General features: G+C 49.0%; 1 protein-coding gene across 1 annotated transcript; it reads left to right on the top strand.

Moving 5' to 3' along the window:
• The first annotated feature begins 16,864 nt into the window (after positions 1-16,864).
• LOC116968458 (prokineticin receptor 1-like) lies at positions 16,865-19,996 on the top strand. The gene is made up of 2 exons (XM_033015223.1): positions 16,865-17,322; positions 19,309-19,996. Exons 1-2 carry the CDS (start codon positions 16,865-16,867, stop codon positions 19,994-19,996), a joined length of 1,146 nt encoding a protein of 381 aa, XP_032871114.1.
• Positions 19,997-25,275: the final 5,279 nt, after the last annotated feature.

Genomic DNA, 25,275 nt, shown 5'->3' with positions numbered 1-25,275 from the left:
TAAATTTTAAAATGTCAAATTGTCCCTGGTGCGTGTAGGGTGGTGCGGGGATCGCTGGTCGGCACGGGCTCGGTGGGCCGAAGGGCCTGTTTCCGCGCTGTGTATCTAAACTAAACTAAAACTAAATAAATGAAGCTGGAAAGTGAATGAAAGAATGAATAAGTTTATTGGCCAAGTATTCACATACAAGGAATTTGCCTTGGTGCTCCGCCCGCAAGTGACACAAAACATTAAACATTAATAATAAATTATTTGCAGTTGGTGTCGGTGTAGGACATACCAAGCAGCCTTGATAGTGGCGATCAAAAAGGAAGGGCTTATGGGGTTAGTCTGTTCATTTGCTTGTCTTCCCGCCGTGTGCGTTTTGCGATCAGCTTACACGTAACTTTGCGTCATATTAGGGGCGGCAGAGTTGCCGCCTCACTGCGCCAGAGACCCGGGTTCGATCCCGACCGCGGGTGCTTGTCTGCACGTTTTCTCCCCGTGATCTGCGTGGGTTTTCTCCGGGTGCTCCGGTTTCCTCCCACACGCCAAAGACGTGCAGGTTTGTTGGCTAATTGGCTTGGCATAAATGGAAAAATTGTCCCCAGTGCGAGTAGGAGAGTGTGAATGTGCGGGGATCGCTGGTCGGCGCGGAACGGACTCGGTGGGCCGAAGGGCCTGTTTCTGCGCTGTATCTCTAAACTAAAAACTAAATGGTGACAAAAATGCCGGAGAAACTCAGCGGGTGAGGGTGCATCTGTAGAACATCCATATATTTTTCCAGCATCTGCGGTTATTTCTTAAACTAAATGTTGGCTTGTTTAAGGAAGGTGTTTGTTGTGTGTGTGTGTGCATGTGTGTGTGTGCATGCGTGCGTGTGTGTGCGTGCGTGCGTGTGTGCGTGAGTGCATGTGTGTGTGTGTGTGCGTGCGTGCGTGTGTGCGTGTGTGCATGTGTGTGTGTGTGTGCGTGCATGTGTGGGCGTGTGTGCATGTGTGTATGCGTGCGTGTGTGCGTGCGATCCATGGTGTATTCACCCTGAGAATGCTACACCGGTCGACCATTGCAGTCAGAGGTTTGTCTGTCTGTAACATTCATGTGACAGGAGCAGAAACAGGCCGTTCGGCCCATCAAGCCCACTCCGCCATTCAATCGCGGCTGATCTATCTCTCCCTCCCAACGCCATTCTCCTGCCTTCTCCCCGTAAACCCCTGACTCCCGTGCTAATCCCGAACCTCTCTATCTCTGCCTTAAAAAATATCCACTGTCTTGGCCTCTGCGGCACAGAATTCCACATATCCACCACCCTCTGGCCAAAGAAATTCCTCCCCATCTCCTTCCGAAAGGGAACGCCCTTTAACTCCGAGACCACGGCCTGTTTGGACTCACACCCATCGGTTCGAGTACAAAATCCAGCCCGGTTTGGTTCGATAATGTGGCTTAAAAAAGAAATGTTTGCCCGGACAGCAACTCATAATAATTTACCATTAGTGGCTTCATCCGACATGGTGAAGGAGACGGGAGTGAAAACTATCGGGAATGTCGGACTGGGGCAGTAATTACAGTCATAACTACCACGGCTAGGCTGGGCAGTCTCCACATGTTCCTCAAAGGCTTACTAAAGAATGAGGTGGCCTCTATGTTTCCATTTTGAAGTTTTGAATATTATAACCTCTATTTACTGAATTCTTATTGTACTGAGAAATAAAGAGTGCATTTAAAGCCGTTATCCTTGGTTACTCATTGCCTGCCCATTCAGAGGGCCCTTGTGATGACAAAAGAATGGAAACGTTTCCTCCTGACTCGGTAAGTCAAAGCCTGAAGGTGAATAATGTTAGACAACAGGTGCAGGAGTAGGCCATTCGGCCCTTTGAGCCAGCACCGCCATTCAATGTGATCATCCCCAATCAGTACCCCGTTCCTGCCTTCTCCCCTGACTCCGCTATCTTTAAGAGCCCTATCTAGCTCTCTCTTGAAAGTATCCAGAGAACCGGCCTCAGAGGCAGAGAATTCCACAGACTCACAACTCTCTGTGTGAGAAAAAGTGTTTCCTCGTCTCCGCTTTAAATGGCCTACCCCTTATTCTTAAACTGTGTGTGTGTGGGGCCCCTGGTTCTGGACTCCCCCAACATCGGGAACATGTTTCCTGCGACACTAACTAGAAAGCTCGACTACATACGTTCCTAAATCGTGGGAGCAGATTTCGGCCCATTCGGCCCATCGGGTCTATGCCGCCATTCAACTGTGGTTGAACTAACTATCTTTCTCTCTCTATGCCATTCTCCTGCCTTCTCCCCATAACCTATGACAGCAGTACTAATCAGGAATCCCCAATGGCTTGGCCGCTGCCCTCTGGCAATGAATTCCACAGATTAGTTCACAGGTTTGTGTTATAGGAGCGGAGTTAGGCCATTCGGCCCATTAAGTCCACTCCGCCATTTAATCACGACTGATCTATCCCTCTCAACCCCATTCTCCACATAACGCCTAACACCCGCACTAATCAAGGATCTTATCAATCTCTGCCATAAAAATATCCACTGACTTGGCCTCCACAGCCGTCTGTGGCAAAGAATTCCACAGATTCACCACCCTCTGACTGAAGAAATTCCTTCCTGAAGGAACGTCCTTTAATTCTGAGGCTGCGACCTCTAATCCTGGACTCTCCACAACCAGTCTGCCCAGGCCTTAAACTATTTGGTAAGTTTCAATGAGGTCCACCCCCCTCATTCTTCTAAACCCCAGCGAGTGCAGGCCCAGAGCCGTCAAACGCTCATCGTATGTTAACCCGCTCATTCCTGGGATAATTCTCATAAACCTCCTCTACCATGCGCTCGCTGGGCTACTGGACGTTTGTGTCTTGAAGCAAAGTTCACCTTGCCCGTGCAAAGCCATACAGTCATAAGGAATAGGAGTAGAAAGAGGCCATTCGGCCCATCAAGGCTCCTCCGCCATTCAATCATGGCCGATCTATGAAGTCACACGCAAAGTGGAAAAACATCACCTCGAGTCCCTCACAGGCTATCTTATGACATAGAAACATAGACAATAGGTGCTGGAGTAGGCCATTCGGCCCTTCGAACCTGCACCGCCATTCAATATGGCTTATCATCCAACTCAGTATCCTGTGCCTGCCCTCTCTCCATACCCCTGATCCCTTTAGCCACAAGGGCCACATCTAACTCCCTCTTAAATATAGCCAATGAACTGGCCTCAACTACCTTCTGTGGCAGAGAATTCCACAGATTCACCACTCTCTGTGTAAAAAATGTTTTCCTCATCTCGGTCGTAAAAGATTTCCCCTTATCCTTAAACTGTGTGACCCCTTGTCCTGGACTTCCCCAACATCGAGAACAATCTTCCTGCATCTAGCCTGTCCAACCCCTTAAGAATTTTGTACGTTTCTATAAGATCCCCCCCTCAATCTTCTAAATCCTAGCGAGTACAAGCCGAGTCTATCCAGTCTTTCTTCATATGAAAGTCCTGCCATCCCAGGAATCAGTCTGGTGAACCTTCTCTGTACTCCCTCTATGGCAAGAATGTCTTTCTTCAGATTAGGAGACCAAAACTGTACGCAATACTCCAGGTGTGGTCTCACCAAGACCCTGTACAACTGCAGTAGAACCTCCCTGCTCCTATACTCAAATCCTTTTGCTGTGGACCAATGAATTCCCCAATCTTAAGTTATAATAATTTAGGATGACACGGTTGGGCAGCGGTAGAGTCTCTGGCCTTACAGCGCCAGAGACCCGGGTTCCACCCTGCTTGTTTGTACGTTCTGAACCGCGTGGGTTTCCTCCGAGAACTCCGGTTTCATCCCACACTCAAAAGACGCACAGGTTTGTACGTTGATTGGCTTGGTATTAATGTCGAACCCGGGTCTCTGGCACTGTGAGGCAGTAACTCTACCGCTAGGCCACAGTGCCGCCCACAACATCACCTAATCCTTTGCTCCAGAGATGCTCGCTGCCTGACCTGCTGATCTACTCGAGTGTTCAGTGTCTATGGTGTAAACCATAGAAACATAGAAATTAGGTGCAGGAGTAGGCCATTCGGCCCTTCGAGCCTGCACCGCCATTCAATATGATCATGGCTGATCATCCAACTCAGTATCCCGTACCTGCCTTCTCTCCATACCCTCTGATCCCCTTAGCCACAAGGGCCACATCTAACTCCCTCTTAAATATAACCAATGAACTGGCCTCGACTACCCTCTGTGGCAGGGAGTTCCAGAGATTCACCACTCTCTGTGTGAAAAAAGTTCTTCTCATCTCGGTTTTAAAGGATTTCCCCCTTATCCTTAAGCTGTGACCCCTTGTCCTGGACTTCTCCCAACATCGGGAGCAATCTTCCTGCATCTAGCCTGTCCAACCCCTTAAGAATTTTGTAAGTTTCTATAAGTCCCCTCTCAATCTCCTAAATTCTAGAGAGTATAAACCAAGTCTATCCAGTCTTTCTTCATAAGACAGTCCTGACATCCCAGGAATCAGTCTGGTGAACCTTCTCTGCACTCCCTCTATGGCAATAATGTCCTTCCTCAGATTTGGAGACCAAAACTGTACGCAATACTCCAGGTGTGGTCTCACCAAGACCCTGTACAACTGCAGTAGAACCTCCCTGCTCCTATACTCAAATCCTTTGCTATGAAAGCTAACATACCATTCGCTTTCTTCACTGCCTCTCAAAAGACGCACAGGTTTGTCGGTGATTGGCTTGGATAAAGGTCGAAACCCAGGGTCTCTGGCACTGTGAGGCAGTAACTCTACCGCTAGGCCACAGTGCCGCCCACAACATCACCTAATCCTTTGCTCCAGAGATGCTCGCTGCCTGACCTGCTGATCTACTCGAGTGTTCAGTGTCTATGGTGTAAACCAGCATCAGTACCCCCCCCCCCCCCCCCCGTTCCTGCCTTCTCCCCATATCCCCTGACTCCACTATCTTTAAGAGCCCTATCTAGCTCTCTCTTGAAAGTATCCAGAGAATCAACCTCCACCGCCCTCTGAGGCAGAGAATTCCACAGACTCACAACTCTCTGTGCGAAAAAGCGTTTCCTCGTCTCCGTTCTAAATGGCTTACTCCTTATTCTTAAAAAGTGTGTGGCCCCTGGTTCTGGACTCCCCCAACATCGGGACCATGTTTTTTGTTAATAATGGATGGGATTTATATAGCGCCTTTCTAATACTCAAGGCGCTTTACATCGCATTATTCATTCACTCCTCAGTCACACTCGGTGGTGGTAAGCTACTTCTGTAGCCACAGCTGCCCTGGGGCAGACTGACGGAAGCGTGGCTGCCAATCTGCGCCTACGGCCCCTCCGACCACCACCAATCACTCACACACATTCACACACAGGCAAAGGTGGGTGAAGTGTCTTGCCCAAGGACACAACGACAGTAAGCACTCCAAGTGGGATTCGAACCGGCTACCTTCCGGTTGCCAGCCGAACGCTTAGCCCATTGTGCCATCTGTCGTCCCTAGAGATAAGAGATACAGCACGGAAACAGGCCCTTCGGCCCACCGGGTCCGCGCCGACCAGCGATCCCCGCACATTAACACCATGCCTACACCCACTAGGGACAATTTTTACATTTACCAAACCAATTAACCTACAAACCTGCACGTCTTTGGAGTGTGGGAGGAAACCGATGATCCCGGGGAAAACCCACGCAGGAGAACGTACAAACTCCGTACAGATCCCGTAGTCGGGATCGAACCCGGGTCTCCGGCGTTGCATTCACAGTAAGGCAGCAACTCTACCGCTGCGCCACTGTGACCTGCATAGTTTCCTGCCTCTAGCGTGTCCAATCCCTTAATAAGGGATTCTGTTTCAATAAGATCCCATCTCATCCTTCTAAATTCCAGTGCATGCAAGACCCAGCGGCTCCATTCTTTCAACAGATGTCAGTCCCGCCATCCCGGGAATTAACCTGGTGAACCTACGCCTCACTCCCTCAATAGCATCTGCCCATTCCCTCCAGGGATGCACGGCCAACGAGTTCCTCCAGCACTTTGCCGCTTTTTCCTCACATTCAGGATCTGCTGACCCATCGGCTTTCTTGTCCTTGCTTGGTGTCGAACTTCCCACGAGAGGACTGTTCACCATTCAGAAGCAAACTTCAAACAAGAATCAACTGGTAAGGAAAATATTTTAACGTTACACATTGCGTTCTTTCGGCCAACAATGGATATCGTTCGACAACTGCGGGAGGGATTGCTGAACCCCTGGGGTGGCCCCCAGCGATCAAGTTGCTGCCTTACAGTGCCACAGAAATCCCACAATTTACTCTTGTACCGAGCCAATTAGCCCACAAACCTTTGGGGATGTGGAATGAAACCAGTGCACCCGGAGAAAACCCACGCAGTTCAAGATTCAAGATTCAATCAAATTGTCACATGTACCAATTAAGGTACAGTGAAATTAGACAATAGACAATAGGTGCAGGAGTAGGCCAAATGGCCTACTCCTGCACCTATTGTCTATTGTCTATTGCCATTCGGCCCTTCGAGCCAGCACCGCCATTCAATGTGATCATGGCTGATCATCCCCAATCAGTACCCAGTTCCTGCCTTCTCCCCATATCCCCTGACTCCGCTATCTTTAAGAGCCCTATCTAGCTCTCTCTTGAAAGTATCCAGAGAACCGGCCTCCACCGCCCTCTGAGGCAGAGAATTCCACACTCACAACTCTCTGTGAGAAAAAGTGTTTCCTCGTCTCCATTCTAAATGGCTTACCCCTTATTCTTAAACTGTGTGTGTGTGGCCCCTGGTTCTGGACTTCCCCCAACATCGGGAACATGTTTCCTGCCTCTAGCGTGTCCAAACCCTTAAAAATCTTATTTGTTTCAATAGGATATCCTCTCATCCTTCTGAATTCCAGAGTGTACAAGCCCAGCCGCTCCATTCTCTCAGCATATGACAGTCCCGCCATCCCGGGGATTAACCTTGTAAACCTACGCTGCACTCCCTCAATAGCAAGAATGTCCTTCCTCAAATTAGGGGACCAGAACTGCACACAATACTCCAGGTGTGGTCTCACTAGGGCCCTGTACAGCTGCAGAAATGTGAGTTATCGTGGGGAGAACATTCAGACAAGCACCCGGGTCTCTGGCGCTGTGAGGCAGCAACTCTACCGCTGCGCCACCGTGCCACACTAATGGACCTCACGGGAAAGCTTGAAGCAAGAACAGATTAATATGTAGGAAGGAACTGCAGGTGCCGGTTTAAACCCCACAGTCCAGCAAGGTCACCTATCCATGTTCTCCAGGGACTCTGCCTGTCCTGCTGAGTTACTCCAGCATTTTGTGCCCATTCTGATCCATCTCAGAGCTGAAGTGGAGGCAAATCATTGTTGACTTGGAAGAAATGCCTCGGAACAAGAAAATATGTTTTTAATTGACAATTTAAATGCTATTCCACAAAAATAATAAGATTAAGAATTATGCGTCAACTTTCGTCAACGGCATCTTGATAACCATTGTTTCGGACAAGTGTATTTACAGTCTTTTTGGTTGTTGAGTAGAGCTACTACTCGTGGATAAAAAGCTGTGTTTATGTCTGGCTGTGGCAGCCATGACAGTCCGGAGTCGCCTTCCAGAGGGAAGTGATTCAAAGAGTTTGTGGCCAGGGTGAGAGGGGTCAGAGATGATCTTGCCCGCTCGCTTGCTGGCCCTTGCATTTATCCCTGCCCATTTATAATGCTCCCATTATTCCTGCATTATCCCTATTAATGTCCTCATTTGTACCACACTCTACATCAAAACTATTAACTAGAGACCTATAGACTAGCTCGCATCAGTGTTTGTGGAACTCTGCTATTTCTTAGACTCAAACCCATCCCAGCAGTGTGGTTTCTAGGATTGTGAGGGTGTGGGACATAGAAACATGGAAAATAGGGGCAGGAGGAGGCCATTCGGCCCTTCGAGCCAGCACCGCCATTCAATATGATCAAGGCTGATCATCCAAAATCAGTAGGTGGACAAAAATGCTGGAGAAACTCAGCGGGTGAGGCAGCATCTATGGAGCGAAGGAATAGGCGACGTTTCGGGTCGAGACCCTCCTTTAATTTTAAGTCTGCAGACATGATCAGACAGGGAGGGGGTGCCTTGAAGTCAGTACCATATTATCAAAGATTTTGCGAATCAGACAGTGAAAATGAAAATCTCGGATGAGAGTGGAGAGCGGGGTCGAGAAAAATATCTCTATAGGACAAGATTAAATGTGACGGCTGGTGTTATGGACAATAGATAATAGGTACAGGAGTAGGCCATTCGGCCCTTCGAGCCAGCACCGCCATTCAATGTGATCATGGCTGATCATCCCCAATCAGTACCCCGTTCCTGCCTTCTCCCCATATCCCCTGACTCCGCTATGGAATAGGCATCTCGGCACGCTAAATCACAGCAGAATTCCCAGCAAATGATTTAGATCAGAACCCTCGTCGAGATCTCAACGGATAAATTGGATCCTCTCGGCCAAAAGACAGCCTGCGTGCAGAATATTGGAGAAATAACCATAGAACCATATAACAATTACAGCACGGAAACAGGCCATCTCGGCCCTACAAGTCCGTGCCGAACAACCTTTTTCCCTTAGTCCCACCTGCCTGCACTCATACCATAACCCTCCATTCCCTTCTCATCCATATGCCTATCCAATTTATTTTTAAATGATACCAACGAACCTGCCGCCACCACTTCCACTGGAAGCTCATTCCACACCGCTACCACTCTCTGAGTAAAGAAGTTCCCCCTCATGTTACCCCTAAACTTCTGTCCCTTAATTCTGAAGTCATGTCCTCTTGTTTGAATCTTCCCTATTCTCAAAGGGAAAAGCTGATCCACATCAACCCTGTCTATCCCTCTCATCATTTTAAAGACCTCTATCAAGTCCCCCCTTAACCTTCTGCGCTCCAAAGAATAAAGACCTAACTTATTCAACCTATCTCTGTAACTTAGTTGTTGAAACCCAGGCAACATTCTACTAAATATTCCAGGAAGGAGTGACCTTTATTTTTCGAGCATTTTTGGGTCCCCGTATCTGAGGAAGGACGCGCTGGCGCTGGAGAGGGCCCAGAGGAGGTTTTTCTAGAACGGTCCCGGGAACGAGCGGGTTAACGTACGATGAGCGTTTGACCGCGCTGGGCCTGCACTCGCTGGAGTTTAGAAGGTGGGGGAGGAAACCTCATTGAAACTTACCGAACAGTGAAAGGCGTGGATGTGGAGAGGATGTTTCCACGAGTGAGAGAGTCTAGGATTAGAGGTCACAGCCTCAGAATTAAAGGACGTTCCTTCAGGTAGGAGATGAGGAGGAATTTCTTTAGTCAGAGGGTGGTGAATCTGTGGAATTCTTTGCCACAGACGGCTGTGGAGGCCACAAGTCAGTGGATAGTTTTAAGGCAGAGATAGATAGATTCTTGATTAGTGCCGGTGTCAGGGGTTACGGGGAGAATGGGGTTAGGAGAGATATAATAATTATAATAATGGATGGGATTTATATAGCGCCTTTCTAATACTCAAGGCGCTTTACATCGCATTATTCATTCACTCCTCAGTCACACTCGGTGGTGGTAAGCTACTTCTGTAGCCACAGCTGCCCTGGGGCAGACTGACGGAAGCGTGGCTGCCAATCTGCGCCTACGGCCCCTCCGACCACCACCAATCACTCACACACATTCACGCACATTCACACACAGGCAAAGGTGGGTGAAGTGTCTTGCCCAAGGACACAACGACAGTATGCACTCCAAGCGGGATTCGAACCGGCTACCTTCCGGTTGCCAGCCGAACACATAGCCCATTGTGCCATCTGTCGTCCCGATAAAGACCGCCGTGATTGAATGGCGGAGTAGACTTGATGGGCTGAAGAGGCCTTCTTGAGGAAGATTAGCCACCATTCGCGTAGTTTAGAGATACAGAACGGAAACAGGCCCTTCGGCCCACCGAGTCCGCACCGACCAGCGATCCAGGCACATCAATCCCTGCCTTAAAAATATCCACAGACTTGGCCTCCGCAGCCTCCTGTGGCAAAGACCTCCGCGGATTCACCACCCTCTGACGAAAGGCCTTGGAACTTGATTGTGTGTGTGTGGAAGGCGTGATGGCTTCAGCTTTCACACCACTTGCTGGTGAATGAATGACTGAGGTAGCATCAACACTTAGTTGATCAAAGCAAGGGTTTTGGTTCAATTATCGAGATTTCACCCTTCCAGCCTAGCTAGTCTCTTGGGTAAAATGCATCTTGGTTCACCTGCTTCTGACGCCGCCTCTTAGCCAGGCCTTCGAGTGAAGTCTCAAGAGCCCTTCTACACTGAAAGCAAGGCCGGTAATAGTTTTAGATGAAAGGCAGATGCTGAAGAGAAGCCCTCCCCCCTAACTATTCCTCTTCGAACAATGCCTTCCTTTGATCTGTCAACTCTCTGAAGAGTTGTTTTTGTCCATCATCAGTGGAATAAAACCAACCTTCATCTTTAGTTTAGTTTAGTTTAGGAAGGAACTGCAGATGCTGGTTTAAACCAAAGGTAGACGCAAAAATGCTGGAGTAACTCAGCGGGACAAGCAAGGAAAGGGAACTCTCTCCCACAGAAGGTAGTTGAGGCCACAGTTCATTGGCTATATTTAAGAGGGAGTTAGATGTGGCCCTTGTGGCTAAAGGGATCAGGGGGTATGGAGAGAAGGCAGGGATGGGATACTGAGTTGGATGATCAGCCATGATCATATTGAATGGCAGTGCAGGCTCGAAGGGTTGAATGGCCTACTCCTGCACCTATTTTCTATGTTTCTATGTGAGGTTTCGGGTCGAGTCTGAAGAAGGGTCTCGACCCAGAACGTCACCCATTCCTTCTCTCCGGAGATGCTGCCCGTCCCGCTGAGTCACTCCAGCATTTTTGTGCCTATCTTTAGTTTGGAGAAACAGCACGGAAACAGGCCCTTCGGCCCACAGAGTCTGCACCGACCAGCGATCCCCGCACACACTAACACTACCCTACACACACACACACTAGGGACAACTTTTATACCCAGCCAATGAACCTACAAACCTGTACGTCCTTGGAGGTAAGAAGAAACTTTTTCACCCAGAGAGTTGTGAGTTTGTGGAATTCAAATCATTGTGGAGGCCAAATCACTGGATGGATTTAAGAGAGAGTTAGATGGAGCTCTAGGGGCTAGTGGAGTCAGGGGATATGGGGAGAAGGCAGGCACGGGTTATTGATTGGGGACGATCAGCCATGATCACAAAGAATGGCGGTGCTGGCTCGAAGGGCCGAATGGCCTCCTTCTGCACCTATTTTCTCTGTTTCCATGAGTGTGGGAGGAAACAGAAGATTTCGGAGAAAACCCACGCAGGTCACGGGGGAGAACGTACACAAACTCCGTACAGACAGCACCTGTGGTCGGGATCAAACCCGGGTCTCCGGCGCTGCATTCGCTGTAAGGCAGCGACTCTACTGATGCGCCACCTTAGCTTGTTCACAGCTTATTGCTGAAAGGCACTAAATAGCGCGGCACGGTGGCGCAGCGGTAGAGTTACTGCCTCACAGCGCCAGGGACTCGAGTTCGATCCTGACTATGGTGCTTGTCTGTACTGAGTTTGCACATTCTCCCTGTGACCTGCGTGGGTTTCTCCGGGAGCTCCGGTTTCCTCCCACATTCCAAAGACCTACAGGCTTGTAAGTTCATTCCTTCTCCCCAGAGATGCTGCCTGTCCCGTTGAGTTACTCCAGCATTTTGTGTCCATCTCAGGTTTGTAAGTTGATTGACTTTGGTAATTAATTGCAAATTATCCCGTGTGTGTGTGTGTGTGTGTGTGTGTGTGTGTGTGTGTGTATGTGTGTGTGTAGTGTGTGTGTGTAGTGTGTGTGTGTGTGTGTGTGTAGTGTGTGTGTGTGTGTGTGTGTGGTGTGTGTGTGTGTGTAGTGTGTGTGTGTGTGTGTAGTGTGTGTGTGTGTGTGTGTGTGTGTGTGTGTGTGTGTGTGTGTGTGTGTGTGTGTGTGTGTATGTGTGTGTGTGTCTGTGTGCGTATGTGTGTGTGTGTTTGTGTGTATGTGTGTGTGTGTGTGTGTGTGTGTGTGTGTGTGTGTGTGTGTGTGTGTGTAGGATAATGTTAGTGTGCGGGGATCGCTGGTCGACGCGGACTCGGTGGGCCGAAGGGCCTGTTTCCGCGCTGTATCTCTAAACTAAACTAAACTAAGTCTGAAGAAGGGTTTCGACCCGAAACGTCGCCTATTTCTTCACCTCGAAACGCCACCTCTTCACCTCTGCCTATCCTTAGCCCCACGTCCCCGTCCCTTTTCATCTGTGCATTAATTGCCTCATACTGTGTTTTGTATTGAATTCTGTCTTTACTTTGTGTACTAGTCATGTCTCTACTATTTATTTCATTCCCCTTACATGTTTTTCCTCTACATGCTCAATTTTTGTAAGGTGTCCTTGAGACTCTTGAAAGGCCCCCATAAATAAAATTTATTATTATTATTATTATTTCCTTCGCTCCATAGATGCTGCTGCACCCGCTGAGTTTCTCCAGCATTTTTGTCTACATTCGATTTTCCAGCATCTGCAGTTCCTTCTTAAACTAAGTCTCAGTGTGAAGAAGGGTCTCGCCCCGAAACGTCACCCATTTCTTCTCTCCAGAGATGCTGCCTGTCCCGCTGAGTTACTCCAGCTTTTTGTGTCCATCTTCAGTTTAAACCAGCATCTGCAGTTCCTCCTTACACAATTGTCTGTGTGTATGTGTGTGTTTTTTGAGTGCTGAAAGCCTTGGAACCAAAGGATTATGAGTTGTGTGTGTGTGTGTGTGTGGCCTTTAAATCAAAAGTGTGGACTTCTCCTTTAAGACGAGGTTGTGTTTCGTGCTTGAGTCAATCAGAGGGCTGTCAAACCAGCTCAATGATCATCGTCTGAGCCACAGAGGCAGTCACACAGTGAGACAGAGAGAGAGAGAGAGAGTTCTCTGGAACAAGGGCAGGGTGAACAGGAGATTACATCGCAAACCAGCAGGAAATTTTAGGTAGGTCTACACAAAATGCTGGAGTAACTCAGTTGGACAGACAGCATCTCTGGAGAGAAGGAATGGGTCCAGACAGAGTCTTCAGGTTGTGAGTCAGGGGAGAGGGGGGGAAGACACAAGATAGGGAGAGAAATTTAACTCCAGGCACTGTGAAAGAAATTCTCACCTCCCCCCAATCATTTGATGACTGCAGAGGGGAGCATTTCAGCACCAGAGCTCTGTGGACAGACGCAGGTTTGGAGAGGCATGTTTGTTTGTGGGCTATTCAGAAGCAATTGATTAACGAAGCCGCTAGCTTTGATTTTTTTTAACTTCTGCAGGTCGACACAAAATGCTGGAGTAACTCAGCGGGTCAGGCTGCATCTCCGGGGAGAGGGGTTGGGGAAGGCTTTTTCGGGTCGAGACCCTTCTCCGGACTGGTCTATAGACGTTGTTTCTCAATGGATCAGGGAAACCTCCCAGCAACTGAGACAAAGTCTACCTCTGCTGCCTGCAGCAGCTGAGAATATTATTCCACCACTTCTTGCTGGAAGGAAGGTAAGACTTGACCGACCCGCTTGAGCGACTCGGCTTTTATTGTGTCCAACCTAAGAATTCGGTCATAGGAGCAGAATTAGGCCATTCGGCCCATCGAGTCTACTCCGCCATTCAATCACGGCTGATCTATCTCTCCCTCCTAACCCCATTCTCCTGCCTTCTCCCACACGACCTCTGACACCCGTGCCAATCAAGAATCTATCTACCCCTGCCTTAAATATATCCACTGACTTGTGGCCTCCACAGCGGTCTGTGGCAAAGAATTCCGCAGATTCACCCTGGCTAAAGAAATTCCTCCTTAACTCCTTCCTTATGCCCCTGTCCCACTGAGGAAACCTGAACGGAAACCTCTGGAGACTTTGCGCCCCACCCGAGGTTTCCGTGCGGTTCCCGGAGGTTTTTGTCAGTCTCCCTACCTGCTTCCACTACCTGCAACCTCCGGCAACCACCTGCAACCTCCGGGAACCGCACGGAAACCTTGGGTGGGGCGCAAAGTCTCCAGAGGTTTCCGTTCAGGTTTCCTAAGTGGGACAGGGGCATTAAGGAACGTCCTTTAATTCTGAAGAAGGGTTTCGGCCTATTTCCTTCGCTCCATAGATGCTGCCTTGACAACTGAGTCTCTCCAGCATTTTTGTCTCCCTTCCTTTAATTCTGTGGCTGTGACCTCTAGTCCAAGACTCTCCCACTAGTGGAAACATCCTCTCCACATCCACTCTATCCAGGCCTTTCACTATTCTGTGCGTTTCAATGAGGTCCCCCCACCTCATTCTTCCAAACTCCAGCGAGTACAGGCCCACTGCCGACAAACGCTCATCAGAGGTTAACCCACTCATTGCTGGATGGATTAACTCATTTGATGACTTGCTCAGCTGTTTCGATGTCCTTTTAAGAAGTCAGGCAGCGAAATACTTTTTTTCAGAGCTCCGACATCAAACTTAAGGTTTAGCACTACACGCTACGAATCCCAGTTGTGAAGATACTGGGATCACTGTCCTGTTGCAGAACACCTGATCTTTCTTTTTTATTCTGGATTTTATTATTTTTATTTTTAATACATTTTTATTCGAGGCATTGAATGTGGAGAGGATGTTTCCACTAGTGGGAGAGTCTAGGACCAGAGGTCGCAGCCTCAGAATTAAAGGATGCTCTTTAGGAAGGAGATGAGGAGGAATTACTTTAATGAGAGGTCTTCTCCCCATAATCTCTGACACCCGCACAAATCAAGAATCTATCTACCTCTGCCTTAAATATATCCACTGACTTGTGGCCTCCACAGCTGTCTGTGGCAAAGAATTCCACAGATCCACCACCCTCTGGCTAAAGAAATTCCTCCTTAACTCCTTCCTTATGCCCCTGTCCCACTGAGGAAACCTGAACGGAAACCTCTGGAGACTTTGCGCCCCACCCGAGGTTTCCGTGCGGTTCCCGGAGGTTTTTGTCAGTCTCCCTACCTGCTTCCACTACCTGCAACCTCCGGCAACCACCTGCAACCTCCGGGATGTGATCCGCATATCATAGTCCAAAACCAATACAGACTTTGTTTAATGGTTACATATTAAATATCCAGGCTTCCAGGGACCCAGTCACCAAAGTAGCTGGGATTCTCCTTTATCGGTTACATCTTAACATTGCCTCTAATTATCTATTTATATTTATAGATAGAAAAAATATAGAAAGAAAGAAATTAGAAAAATACAGATTCAGATTCAGATTCAAACGGTTATTGTCATTGTGCCGTGAACAGTACAGAGACAATGAAATGCAGTTAGTATCTCCCTAGAAGAGCGACATAGAATATGAGCAATAAACATACAGTTGTCGTGGTGCAATTTTCTCTGGGGGTATGAGTGTCCGGGGAGGTGGGGGTGATTGGCAGTCATCGAGGTACAGAGTTAAGTAGTGTAACAGCCGCCGGGAAGAAGCTGTTCCTGGACCTGCTGGTCCGGCAACGGAGAGACCTGTAGCGCCTCCCGGATGGTAGGAGGGTAAACAGTCTGTGGTTGGGGTGAGAGCAGTCCTTGGCGATGCTGAGCGCCCTCCGCAGACATCGCTTGCTTTGGACAGACTCAATGGAGGAACCGGTGATGCGTTGGGCCGATTTCACCACCCTCTGCAGTGCTTTATGGTCGGAGACAGAGCAGTTGCCGTACCATGCTGTGATACAGTTGGTAAGGATGCTCTCGATGGTGCAGCGGTAGAAGTTCACCAGGATCTGAGGAGACAGATGGACCTTCTTCAGTCTCCTCAGGAAGAAGAGACGCTGGTGAGCCTTCTTGACCAGTGTTGAGGTATTGTGGGTCCAAGAGAGGTCATCGGAGATGTTGACCCCCAGGAACCTGAAGCTGGAAATTGGATAAACTGTCAATAATACAACTTAGGAGAACACAACTATTCATCTAGTCCTGGGTTCAGGCTTCAGTCCGGCCTCCGCGCTGGTCCAATCTATTCCTTCAAATAATCTATAAATGGAGACCATATTCTAGTAAATAATTCTGGTTTGGCATTTAAGACAAATCTAATTTTCTCCAAATGTAAGGTCTCCGACATCCCCATTATTCTGCATTTTAATTCATGTATTGTTTTTTTTTAATATATAATTTATGATGCTTTTATAAGTGACTAGACCAAGTGCAGACCCGTTGGGTCTGCTCCCCCAACGCACCCGTTCCCTACCCGTAGCCCCCACGGGAGACGTGGTCCTCCAACTCAAGCCTTTCCCGAACATAAGATTCCAGCACTCAGCAGTGCGGCTGTTCTTAAATGGCGTCTTTGAGGCGAGATGCGGGCGCCAGCAGCCGTTATGGTCGCTGGCCAGCAGGAGGCGACAAAATGAGTGAGTTGAGGGGGAGAAGGATTTTATTAAAAATGTGTGCATAAACACGACAAAATGTAATCAGGAGTGGATACTTGGAATGAAAAGTGAAATCTCTACCGAAATGGAAAAATTCTGGGCGTTTGTGGGTCTGGTGTTGGCGTAGCAACGAATCAAAGGCTGGCACCCACAAGTCAGGCAGAAACACAGCCAGCCAACCAGCAGCCACAGAGTTTTAATATTAAATAGAATATAGAATAGATATAGATAGATATACTAAGATTTTATAAGTATTTTATGATGTTTTTATACGCAATGTATTTTTATGTATTGTCTGGACCTCGAGTCCAAAATGAAGTATATTCATTAATTAATAGACCATAGACGATATCTCCAGCTTGCTCAGTTTCGCAGATAGTCAAGACTTTGCTTCCCAATACCATACGGCGCGCTGGATTGTCGCTGTACTTCGTTTGGCGAGACGAGAGTGAAACTGAAAGCGAACTGGGAAAGAGACGAGGGTCGGCCATGGCGGATCTTTGCAGGAACCTCTCTCGTTATGGCGCGGCACGGTGGGAAGACGCCAACCCCTCCTGGAACGGGAGCTGCGAATACGACCAGTACGCCTGGTCTGCTGACCCGGTGGCGGGGGGCGGGGGAGAGGAGGACACGATCTACCGTGCCAGGGCGGTGATCGGCGTGGTCCTGGTCTGCATCATGCTGGTGTGCGGTGCCGGCAATCTCCTCTTCGTGGCGGCACTGGCCAGGTACAAGAGCCTGAGGAGCATCACCAACCTCCTCATCGTCAACCTGGCAGTCTCGGACTTGGTGGTGGCCGTGGTGTGCTGCCCGTTCGAGATGGACTATTACGTGGTCAGGGGGCTCTCCTGGAACTTTGGGCAGGTCCTCTGCTCCGCGGTGAATTATCTCCGGATGGTCTCCCTCTACGTCTCAACCAACGCACTCCTAGTCATCGCGGTCGACAGGTGAGACCTTCCCCCGTTTGTTTCCTTTTTGTCTCTTTCTACGATCTTGGGTGTCATAGAAACATAGAAAATAGGTGCAGGAGTAGGCCTTTCGGCCCTTCGAGCCTGCACCGCCGTTCAATATGATCATGGCTGATCATCCAACTCAGTATCCTGTACCTGCCTTCTCTCCATACCCCCTGATCCCTTTAGCCACAAGGGCCACATCTAACTCCCTCTTAAATATAGCCAATGAACTGGCCTCAACTACCTTCTGTGGCAGAGAGTTCCAGAGATTCACCACTCTGTGTGTGAAAAAAAAATCTCATCTCGGTCCTAAAAGACTTCCCCCTTATCCTTAAACTGTGACCCCTTGTCCTGGACTTCCCCAACATCGGGAACAATCTTCCTGCATCTAGCCTGTCCAACCCCTTAAGAATTTTGTACGTTTCTATAAGATCCCCCCTCAATCTTCTAAATTCTAGCGAGTACAAGCCGAGTCTATCCAGTCTTTCTTCATATAAAAGTCCTGCCATCCCAGGAAGCAGTCTGGTGAACCTTCTCTGTACTCCCGCTCGGAGTGATAGCAGCAGAATTAGGCCCTTCGGCCCATCACGTCGACTCCGCCGTTCAATCATGGCTGATCTGTCTTTCCCTCCCAACCCCATTCTCATAGAAACATAGAAAATAGGTGCAGGAGGAGGCCATTCGGCACTTCAAGCCAGCACCGCCATTCATTGTGATCATGGCTGATCATCCCAAATCAATAACCCGTGCCTGCCTTCTCCCCATATCCCCCGACACCCGTACTAATCGATAAACTATCTTATTGAAATTATTAAGGGTTTGGACACGCTAGAGGCAGGAAACATGTTCCCGATGTTGGGGGAGTCCAGAACCAGGGGCCACGCACAGTTTAAGAATAAGGGGTAAGCCATTTAGAACGGAGATGAGGAAACACTTTTTCTCACAGAGAGTTGTGAGTCTGTGGAATTCACTGCCTCAGAGGGCGGTGGAGGCCGGTTCTCTGGATACTTTCAAGAGAGAGCTAGATAGGGCTCTTGAAGATAGCGGAGTCAGGGGATATGGGGAGAAGGCAGGAACTGGGTACTGATTGGGGATGATCAGCCATGATCACATTGAATGGCGGTGCTGGCTCGAAGGGCCACCTATTGTCTATCTATCTCTGCCATAAAAATATCCTTAGACTTGGCCTCCACAGTCTACTGTGGCAATGAATTTTACAGATTCACAGCCGTCCGACTGGAGAGATTCTTCCTAAAGGAACGTCCTTTAATTCTGAGACCATGACCTCTGATCCCATTCTCTCCCACTCTCACACACAAAGGGCGGTGGGTGTACGGAACAAGCTGCTAGAGGAGGTAGTTGAGGTTGGGATTCTCCCAACGTTTAAGAAACAGTTGATTAAGAAGGAACTGCAGATGCTGGAAAAATCGAAGGTGGACAAAAAGCTGGGAGAAACTCAGCGGGTGAGGCAGCATCTATGGAGCGAAGGAATGGGTGACTTTTCGTGGCGAAACCCTTCTTCAGTCTCGACCCATTCCTTCGCTCCATAGATGCTGCCTCACCCGCTGAGTTTCTCCCAGCTTTTTGGCTACCTTTAAGAAACAGTTGGACAGGTACATGGATACGGCAGGTTTGGAGGGATATGGGCCAAACGTGCACAGGTGGGACTAGCGTAGCTGGGATATGTTGGCCGGCGTGGGCAAGTTGGGCCGAAGGGCCTGTTTCCACACTGTATCACTGTATGATGCTATGTGTAGCTGGGATATGTTGGCCGGCGTGGGCAAGTTGGGCCGAAGGGCCTGTTTCCACACTGTATCACTCTATGACCCTATGAGGGACTAGTATAGCTGGGACATGTTGGCCGGCGTGGGCAAGTTGGGCCGAAGGGCCTGTTTCCACACTGTATCACTCTATGACTGGTGGAAACATCCTCTCCACATCTAACGTGAACTGAACTCCAACTCAAACCTGTGTCCGCAGGTACTTGGTGATCGTACACCCATTGAGGCCCCGCATGAAGTTTCGGACGGCCTACTGCGTCCTGTTTGCCGTGTGGGCCGTGTCGGTGGTGGTCTCCATCCCCTCGGCCTTCTTCACCACCGCGACCGACTTTGACTTCGAAGCTCTGCCCGGCGAGGGCAAGATATTCTGCGGGCAGATCTGGCCGGCGGGCAAGGTTCTCTACTACAGGGCCTACTTCCTCTCGCTCTTCCTGCTGGAGTTCGTCGCCCCCGTGGCCACCATGTCCGTGTGCTACCTGCACATCAGCAGGGAGCTGTGGTTCAAAATGGTGCCCGGCGTCCAGACTAGCCAGGTGCGCCAGAGGCTGAGGGCGCGGAGGAAGACGGTCCTGGTGCTGGTGGGCGTGCTGATGGCCTACGTCCTGTGCTGGGCCCCGTACTACGCCTATGGCCTGGTGCGGGATTTCTTCCCCGCCGTGCTGCTGAGGGAGCGCCACGCGGTCACCGTCTACTACGCGGTGAAGTGCGCGGCGCTGAGCAACAGCATCGTCAACACCGTCTTCTTCGTGGCGGTGAAGAACGACGCCGTCAGGTACGGGCGGCGGCGGCAGCGGCGGCGGCAACGGGCTCTGCTTCACGGCCGCGCCCAGGACAAGAGCACGGCGGCCATGGAGTGCCGGACCACCGTGCTGCCCGTGTCCGAATGACTGCCGACCCGAAACATCGGCCAGAGTTGGGAGGTCATGTGGTCCAGAGTTGGGAGGTCATGTTGTCCAGAGTTAGGAGATCATGTCGCCCAGAGTTCGGAGGTCATGTCGTCCAGAATTGGGAGGTCATGTGGCCCAGAGTTGGGAGGTCATGTCGCCGAGTTGGGAGGTCATGTCGCCGAGTTGGGAGGTCATGTTGTCCAGAGTTGGGAGGTCATGTTGTCCAGAGTTGGGAGGTCATGTCGTCCAGAATTGGGAGGTCATGTATAAGACCGCATTTAGAGTATTGTGTTCAGTTCAGGGCAAGTTCCGTGTTGTAGGAAAGATGTTGTCAAGCTTGAAGGGGTTCGGAGAAGATTTACGAGGATGTTGCCAGGAGGACTCGAGGGTGTGAGCTACAGGGAGAGGTTGAGCAGGCTGAGTCTCTATTCCTTGGAGCGCAGGAGGATGAGGGGTGATCTTTTCGAGGTGTATAATATCATGAGAGGAATAAATCGGGTAGACGCACAGAATCTCTTGCCCAGAGTAGGGGAATCGAGGACCAGAGGACATAGGTTCAAGGTGAAGGGGAAAAGATTGAATAGGAATCCAAGGGGTAACTTCTTCACACAGAGGGTGGTGGGTGTATGGAACGAGCTGCCAGAGGAGGTAGTTGAGGCTGGGACTATCCCATCGTTTAAGAAGCAGTTAGACAGGTGCATGGATTGGACAGGTTTGGAGGGATATGGGCCAAGCGCGGGGAGGTGGGACATGTAGGCCGGTGTGGGCAAGTTGGGCCTTTTTCCACTCTATGACTCTAATCCTCCGCTAACCACCTGTTATTTTGATAGTTGTGCACTAGTGTTTTATCTTAATGTTCCTCCTACACATGTTGGGGATAAGTATTAAACGTGGGCAGGCTTAGGTAGTGTTGAGAACTGGCCAATCCCGCAATGATCCTTGATTTTTAAAATACCATGATTTCGGAAGGCAAATGCAACGCTAGCATTTATATCACGAGGATTGGAATACAGCAACGGGGATGTAATGATGAGGCTCCATAAGGCGCTGGTCAGGCCACATTTGGAGTACAGTGAGCAAATTTTGGTCCCCTTATCTGAGGAAGGATGTGCAGGCTCTGGAGAGGGTCCAGAGGAGGTTTACAAGAATGATCCCAGGAATGAGTGGGTTAACATATGATGAGCGTTTGACGGCACTTGGCCTCTACTTGTTTAGAAGGTTGAGAGGGGACCTCTTTGAAACTTAGAGAATAATGAAAGGCCTGGATAGAGTGGATGTGGAGAGGATGTTTCCACTGGTGGGAGAGTCTAGGACCAGAGAGCACAGCCTCAGAATTAAAGGGCGCTCTTTTAGAAAGGAGATGAGGAGGAACTTCTTCAGTCAGAGGGTGGTGAATCTGTGGAATTCTTTACGGAGGCCAAGTCAATGGATATTTTCAAGGCAGAGATGGACAAATTCTTGATTAGAACGGGTGTCAAGGGTTACGGGGAGAAGGCAGGAAAATGGGATTCGGAGGCAGAGATCTGACACGATTGAATGGCGGAATGGACTTGATGGGCCGAATGGCCTAATTCTACTCCTATAACGTGAATCTCATACATCTCAGACTTCTTGTTGAAGATTGGAGAACACAGGTCGCGACCGAAGGTGGACACAAAATGCTGAAGTGACTCAGCGGGTCAGGCAGCATCTCTAGGGAAAAAGAAATGGGCGACGTTTCGGGTCGAGACGCTTCTCCAGACTCAATCAGGTTGAGATCGGTCAGAGGGGCATATATAAAAGACCTGTGGACAGGTACATGGATAGGAAAGGTTTGGAAGGATATGGTCCTGAGTCTGATGTGAGCAGGTAGAGACTGGTGTAGATGGGAACATCTTCTCTCCATATCCATAGATGCTGCCTGTCCCGGCTGTGTTACTCCAGCATTTTGTGTCTCTCTTCGGTTTAAACCAGCATCTTGGTTGGCGTGTAGCAAGTTGGGCCGAAGGGCCTGTTTCCCTGCTCGATAACACTATTACTATGACACAGAAAAACGGTGTAATCCAAACAAATTTGAGCAGTAAAACAAAAAATGATGCTTGAATTTGTCATTAGACAAAAATGCTGGAGAAACTCAGCGGGTGAGGCAGCATCTGTTGAGCGAAGGAATGGGTGACGTTTCAGGTCGAGACTCTTCTTCAGACTGATGAGGGGATGGGGGGGGGGGGGGTGGGAAGAAGAAAGGAAAAGGCGGAGACAGTGGGCTGCGGGAGAGCTGGGAAGGGGAGGGGAAAGAGGGACTACCTGAAATTGGAGGTCAATGGTCATGCCGCAAATTGTGAAGTAGCTTGTAAATAATTTAAGATGGCATTGCAGATCATTCTATCAAGTAATTCCAATGCACTAAACAGGATCTTGTTATCAACAGAGATGTAGGCCAATATGTTTTGGCCCTTGTTTGTTAAGTCTGCGTAAGATGAAGAGATTAATGTCGTATCCATTGCAACGGGACGAATGTTCTGTATCCAACTCTGTTTGTCCCGGTTCTTATCACTGTAATGTTAACAATGTTGAATAAAATTAATGGTTGGGAAACAAATGGTTGTCTATTTCCTCCCCAGAATCGAGGACAGTCAAGAGCATAAGATCATAAGTGATAGCAGCAGAATTAGGCCATTCGGCCCATCAAATTTACACCGCCATTCAATCATGGCTGATCTACCTCTCCCTCAGGAGATCATTCTCCTGCCTTCTCTCCAAAGTCCTTGTTTTACTGTCATGTATCCCAGATGAAACAATGAAATTCTTCTAGCTCTGTCCCACGGTACGAGTTCATTCCAAGAGCTCTCCCGAGTTTAAAAAAAATCAAACTTGTGGTAAGCACGGAGAATGAACGTAGCGGGTACGTCGGAGCTCGGGGACGTCTCTTAGCGGCTCGTTACGCTAACGGCAGGTACTCGGGAAGACTCGCTAACGGCAGGTAAGCACGGGAAGACTCGTGAAGATTTTTCAACATGTTGAAAAATGTCCACGAGAGCCCCGAGTGGCCTTTACCGTAAATCTCCGAGTTCGTATCGGGGCAAACTTGGGAGAACTCTTACCGTGAATGAACTCGTACCGTGGGACAGGGGTTTGTATGTAAACGTGTAGGAAAGAGCTGTAGGTGCACCATTGTAAGGTTTAAAGGAATATGGACCAAACAATATGTAAACATGTGTAGGAAAGAACTGCAGATGCTGGTTTAAATCGAAGGTAGACACAAAATGCTGGAGTCACTCAGCGGGACAGGCAGCATCTCTGGAGAGAAGGAATGGGCGACGTTTCGGGTCGGGACCTTTTCTTCAGACTGTGATGCTGTCTTCATATTCGAATAATATAGGACCCCCTACACCTTTGCCAGATATACTTTACTTGTGCCCAAGGAGTAGCAGTCACAGGCATCCTTCATTCTTGGCATTTAGTTTAGTTTAGAGATACAGCGCGGAAACAGGCTCTATGGACCACCGGGCGCGCGCCAATCAGCGATCCCCGCGTACTAACACTATCCTACACCCACTAGACTAGGGACAATTTTTACATTTACCGATTAACCTACAAACCTGCACGTCTTCGGAGCGTGGGAGGAAACCGTGGATCTCGGACAGTGAAAAACGTACAGACACGCACCCGTAGTCGGGATCGAACCCGGGTCTCCGGCGCTGCATTCGCTGCAAGGCGGCATCTCTACCGCTGCGCCACCGTGGCCGGCCCCATTTGAGTAAACAAATCAGGCAGAGATGCAACTAGCTAGCATGCTCTCTCCACCATTCACCTGTAGAGGTTTGATAAGAGTGTCTGGTAACATGTCAAGTCTCCTCATTGTATGGAAACTAAAACCGTAGCAAGGTACATGGAGGTTCACCAAGAGTTCTTTTTTCTTTTCCTCTAAACCTTCTGACATCTCATTTACCTTCCTAATTGGTTTATCTATCAATACCAGCAGCTTTTACTCTCTCAACATTCATTTCATTCTCACTTCATTTTTGTTGCTGTTGCTATTCTTGACACCATTGTAAGGTTTAAAGGAATATGGGCCAAACACAGACAAGTGTGGACTTTCAGAAGACTTTCGACAAGGTCCCACATAAGGGTCTTGGTGAGACCACACCTGGAGTATTGCGTACAGTTTTGGTCTCCTAATCTGAGGAAAGACATTCTTGCCATAGAGGGAGTACAGAGAAGGTTCACCAGACTGATTCCTGGGATGGCAGGACTTTCATATGAAGAAAGACTGGATAGACTCGGTTTGTACTCGCTAGAATTTAGAAGATTGAGGGGGGATCTTATAGAAACTTACAAAATTCTTAAGGGGTTGGACAGGCTAGATGCAGGAAGATTGTTCCCGATGTTGGGGAAGTCCAGAACTAGGGGTCACAGTTTAAGGGTAAGAGGGAAGTCTTTTAGGACCGAGATGAGAAAAACATTTTTCACACAGAGAGTGGTGAATCTGTGGAATTCTCTGCCCCAGAAGGTAGTTGAGGCCAGTTCATTGGCTATGTTTAAGAGGGAGTTAGATGTGGCCCTTGTGGCTAAAGGGATCAGGGGTTATGGAGAGAAGGCAGGTACAGGATACTGAGTTGGATGATCAGCCATGATCATATTGAATGGTGGTGCTGGCTCGAAGGGCCGAATGGCCTACTCCTGCACCTATTTTCTATGTTTAAGTGCGAGTGTAGGGGTGATCGCTGGTCGGCATGGACTTGGTGGGCCGAAGGGCCTGTTTTCACGCTGTATCTCTAAACTAAAAGTCTTTGAAGTAGAGAATCGCAACCCTTGCAGTGAAGCTATTTCTGACTCCAGTCTTGCCGTTGTCCATTTGACAAACATTACTGCGCGGAATACAGAATTTGTTGAGACATGAATCAAATATCCTGCGCTTGCTTACAGTATGGAAACCAAAATAGCAACAAATAAAGAAACTAATGGAAATATGTTTCTCGGGCCTGGCAGGGTGGCGCAACAGTAGGGTTGCTGCCTCAGAGCCAGAGAACCGGGTTCGATCCTGACTACAGGTGCTGTCTGAACGGAGTCTGTACGTTCACCCTGTGGGTTTTCTCCGGGTGCTCCGGTTTCCTCCCACAAGTGCAGGCTTGCAGGTTAACTGGCTTCTGTATATTGTTCCCGATGTTGGGGAAGTCCAGGACAAGGGGTCACAGTTTAAGGATAAGGGGGAAATCCTTTAGGACCGAGGTGAGAAAATCATTTTTCACACAGAGAGTGGTGAATCTGTGGAATTCTCTGCCACAGAAGGTAGTTGAGGT

This window comes from Amblyraja radiata, chromosome 45, assembly GCF_010909765.2.
Source record: "Amblyraja radiata isolate CabotCenter1 chromosome 45, sAmbRad1.1.pri, whole genome shotgun sequence".
NCBI lineage: Eukaryota > Metazoa > Chordata > Chondrichthyes > Rajiformes > Rajidae > Amblyraja > Amblyraja radiata.
This window is presented reverse-complemented; position numbering and strand designations above follow the sequence as displayed.

Bases quoted from the DNA above. Each gene is read 5' to 3' on its own strand.
- LOC116968458 (XM_033015223.1), top strand. From the start codon at position 16,865: ATGGCGGATCTTTGCAGGAACCTCTCTCGTTATGGCGCGGCACGGTGG. The intron at 17,323-19,308 runs GTGAGACCTTCC...CTGTGTCCGCAG, and splicing joins CTAGTCATCGCGGTCGACAG to GTACTTGGTGATCGTACACC.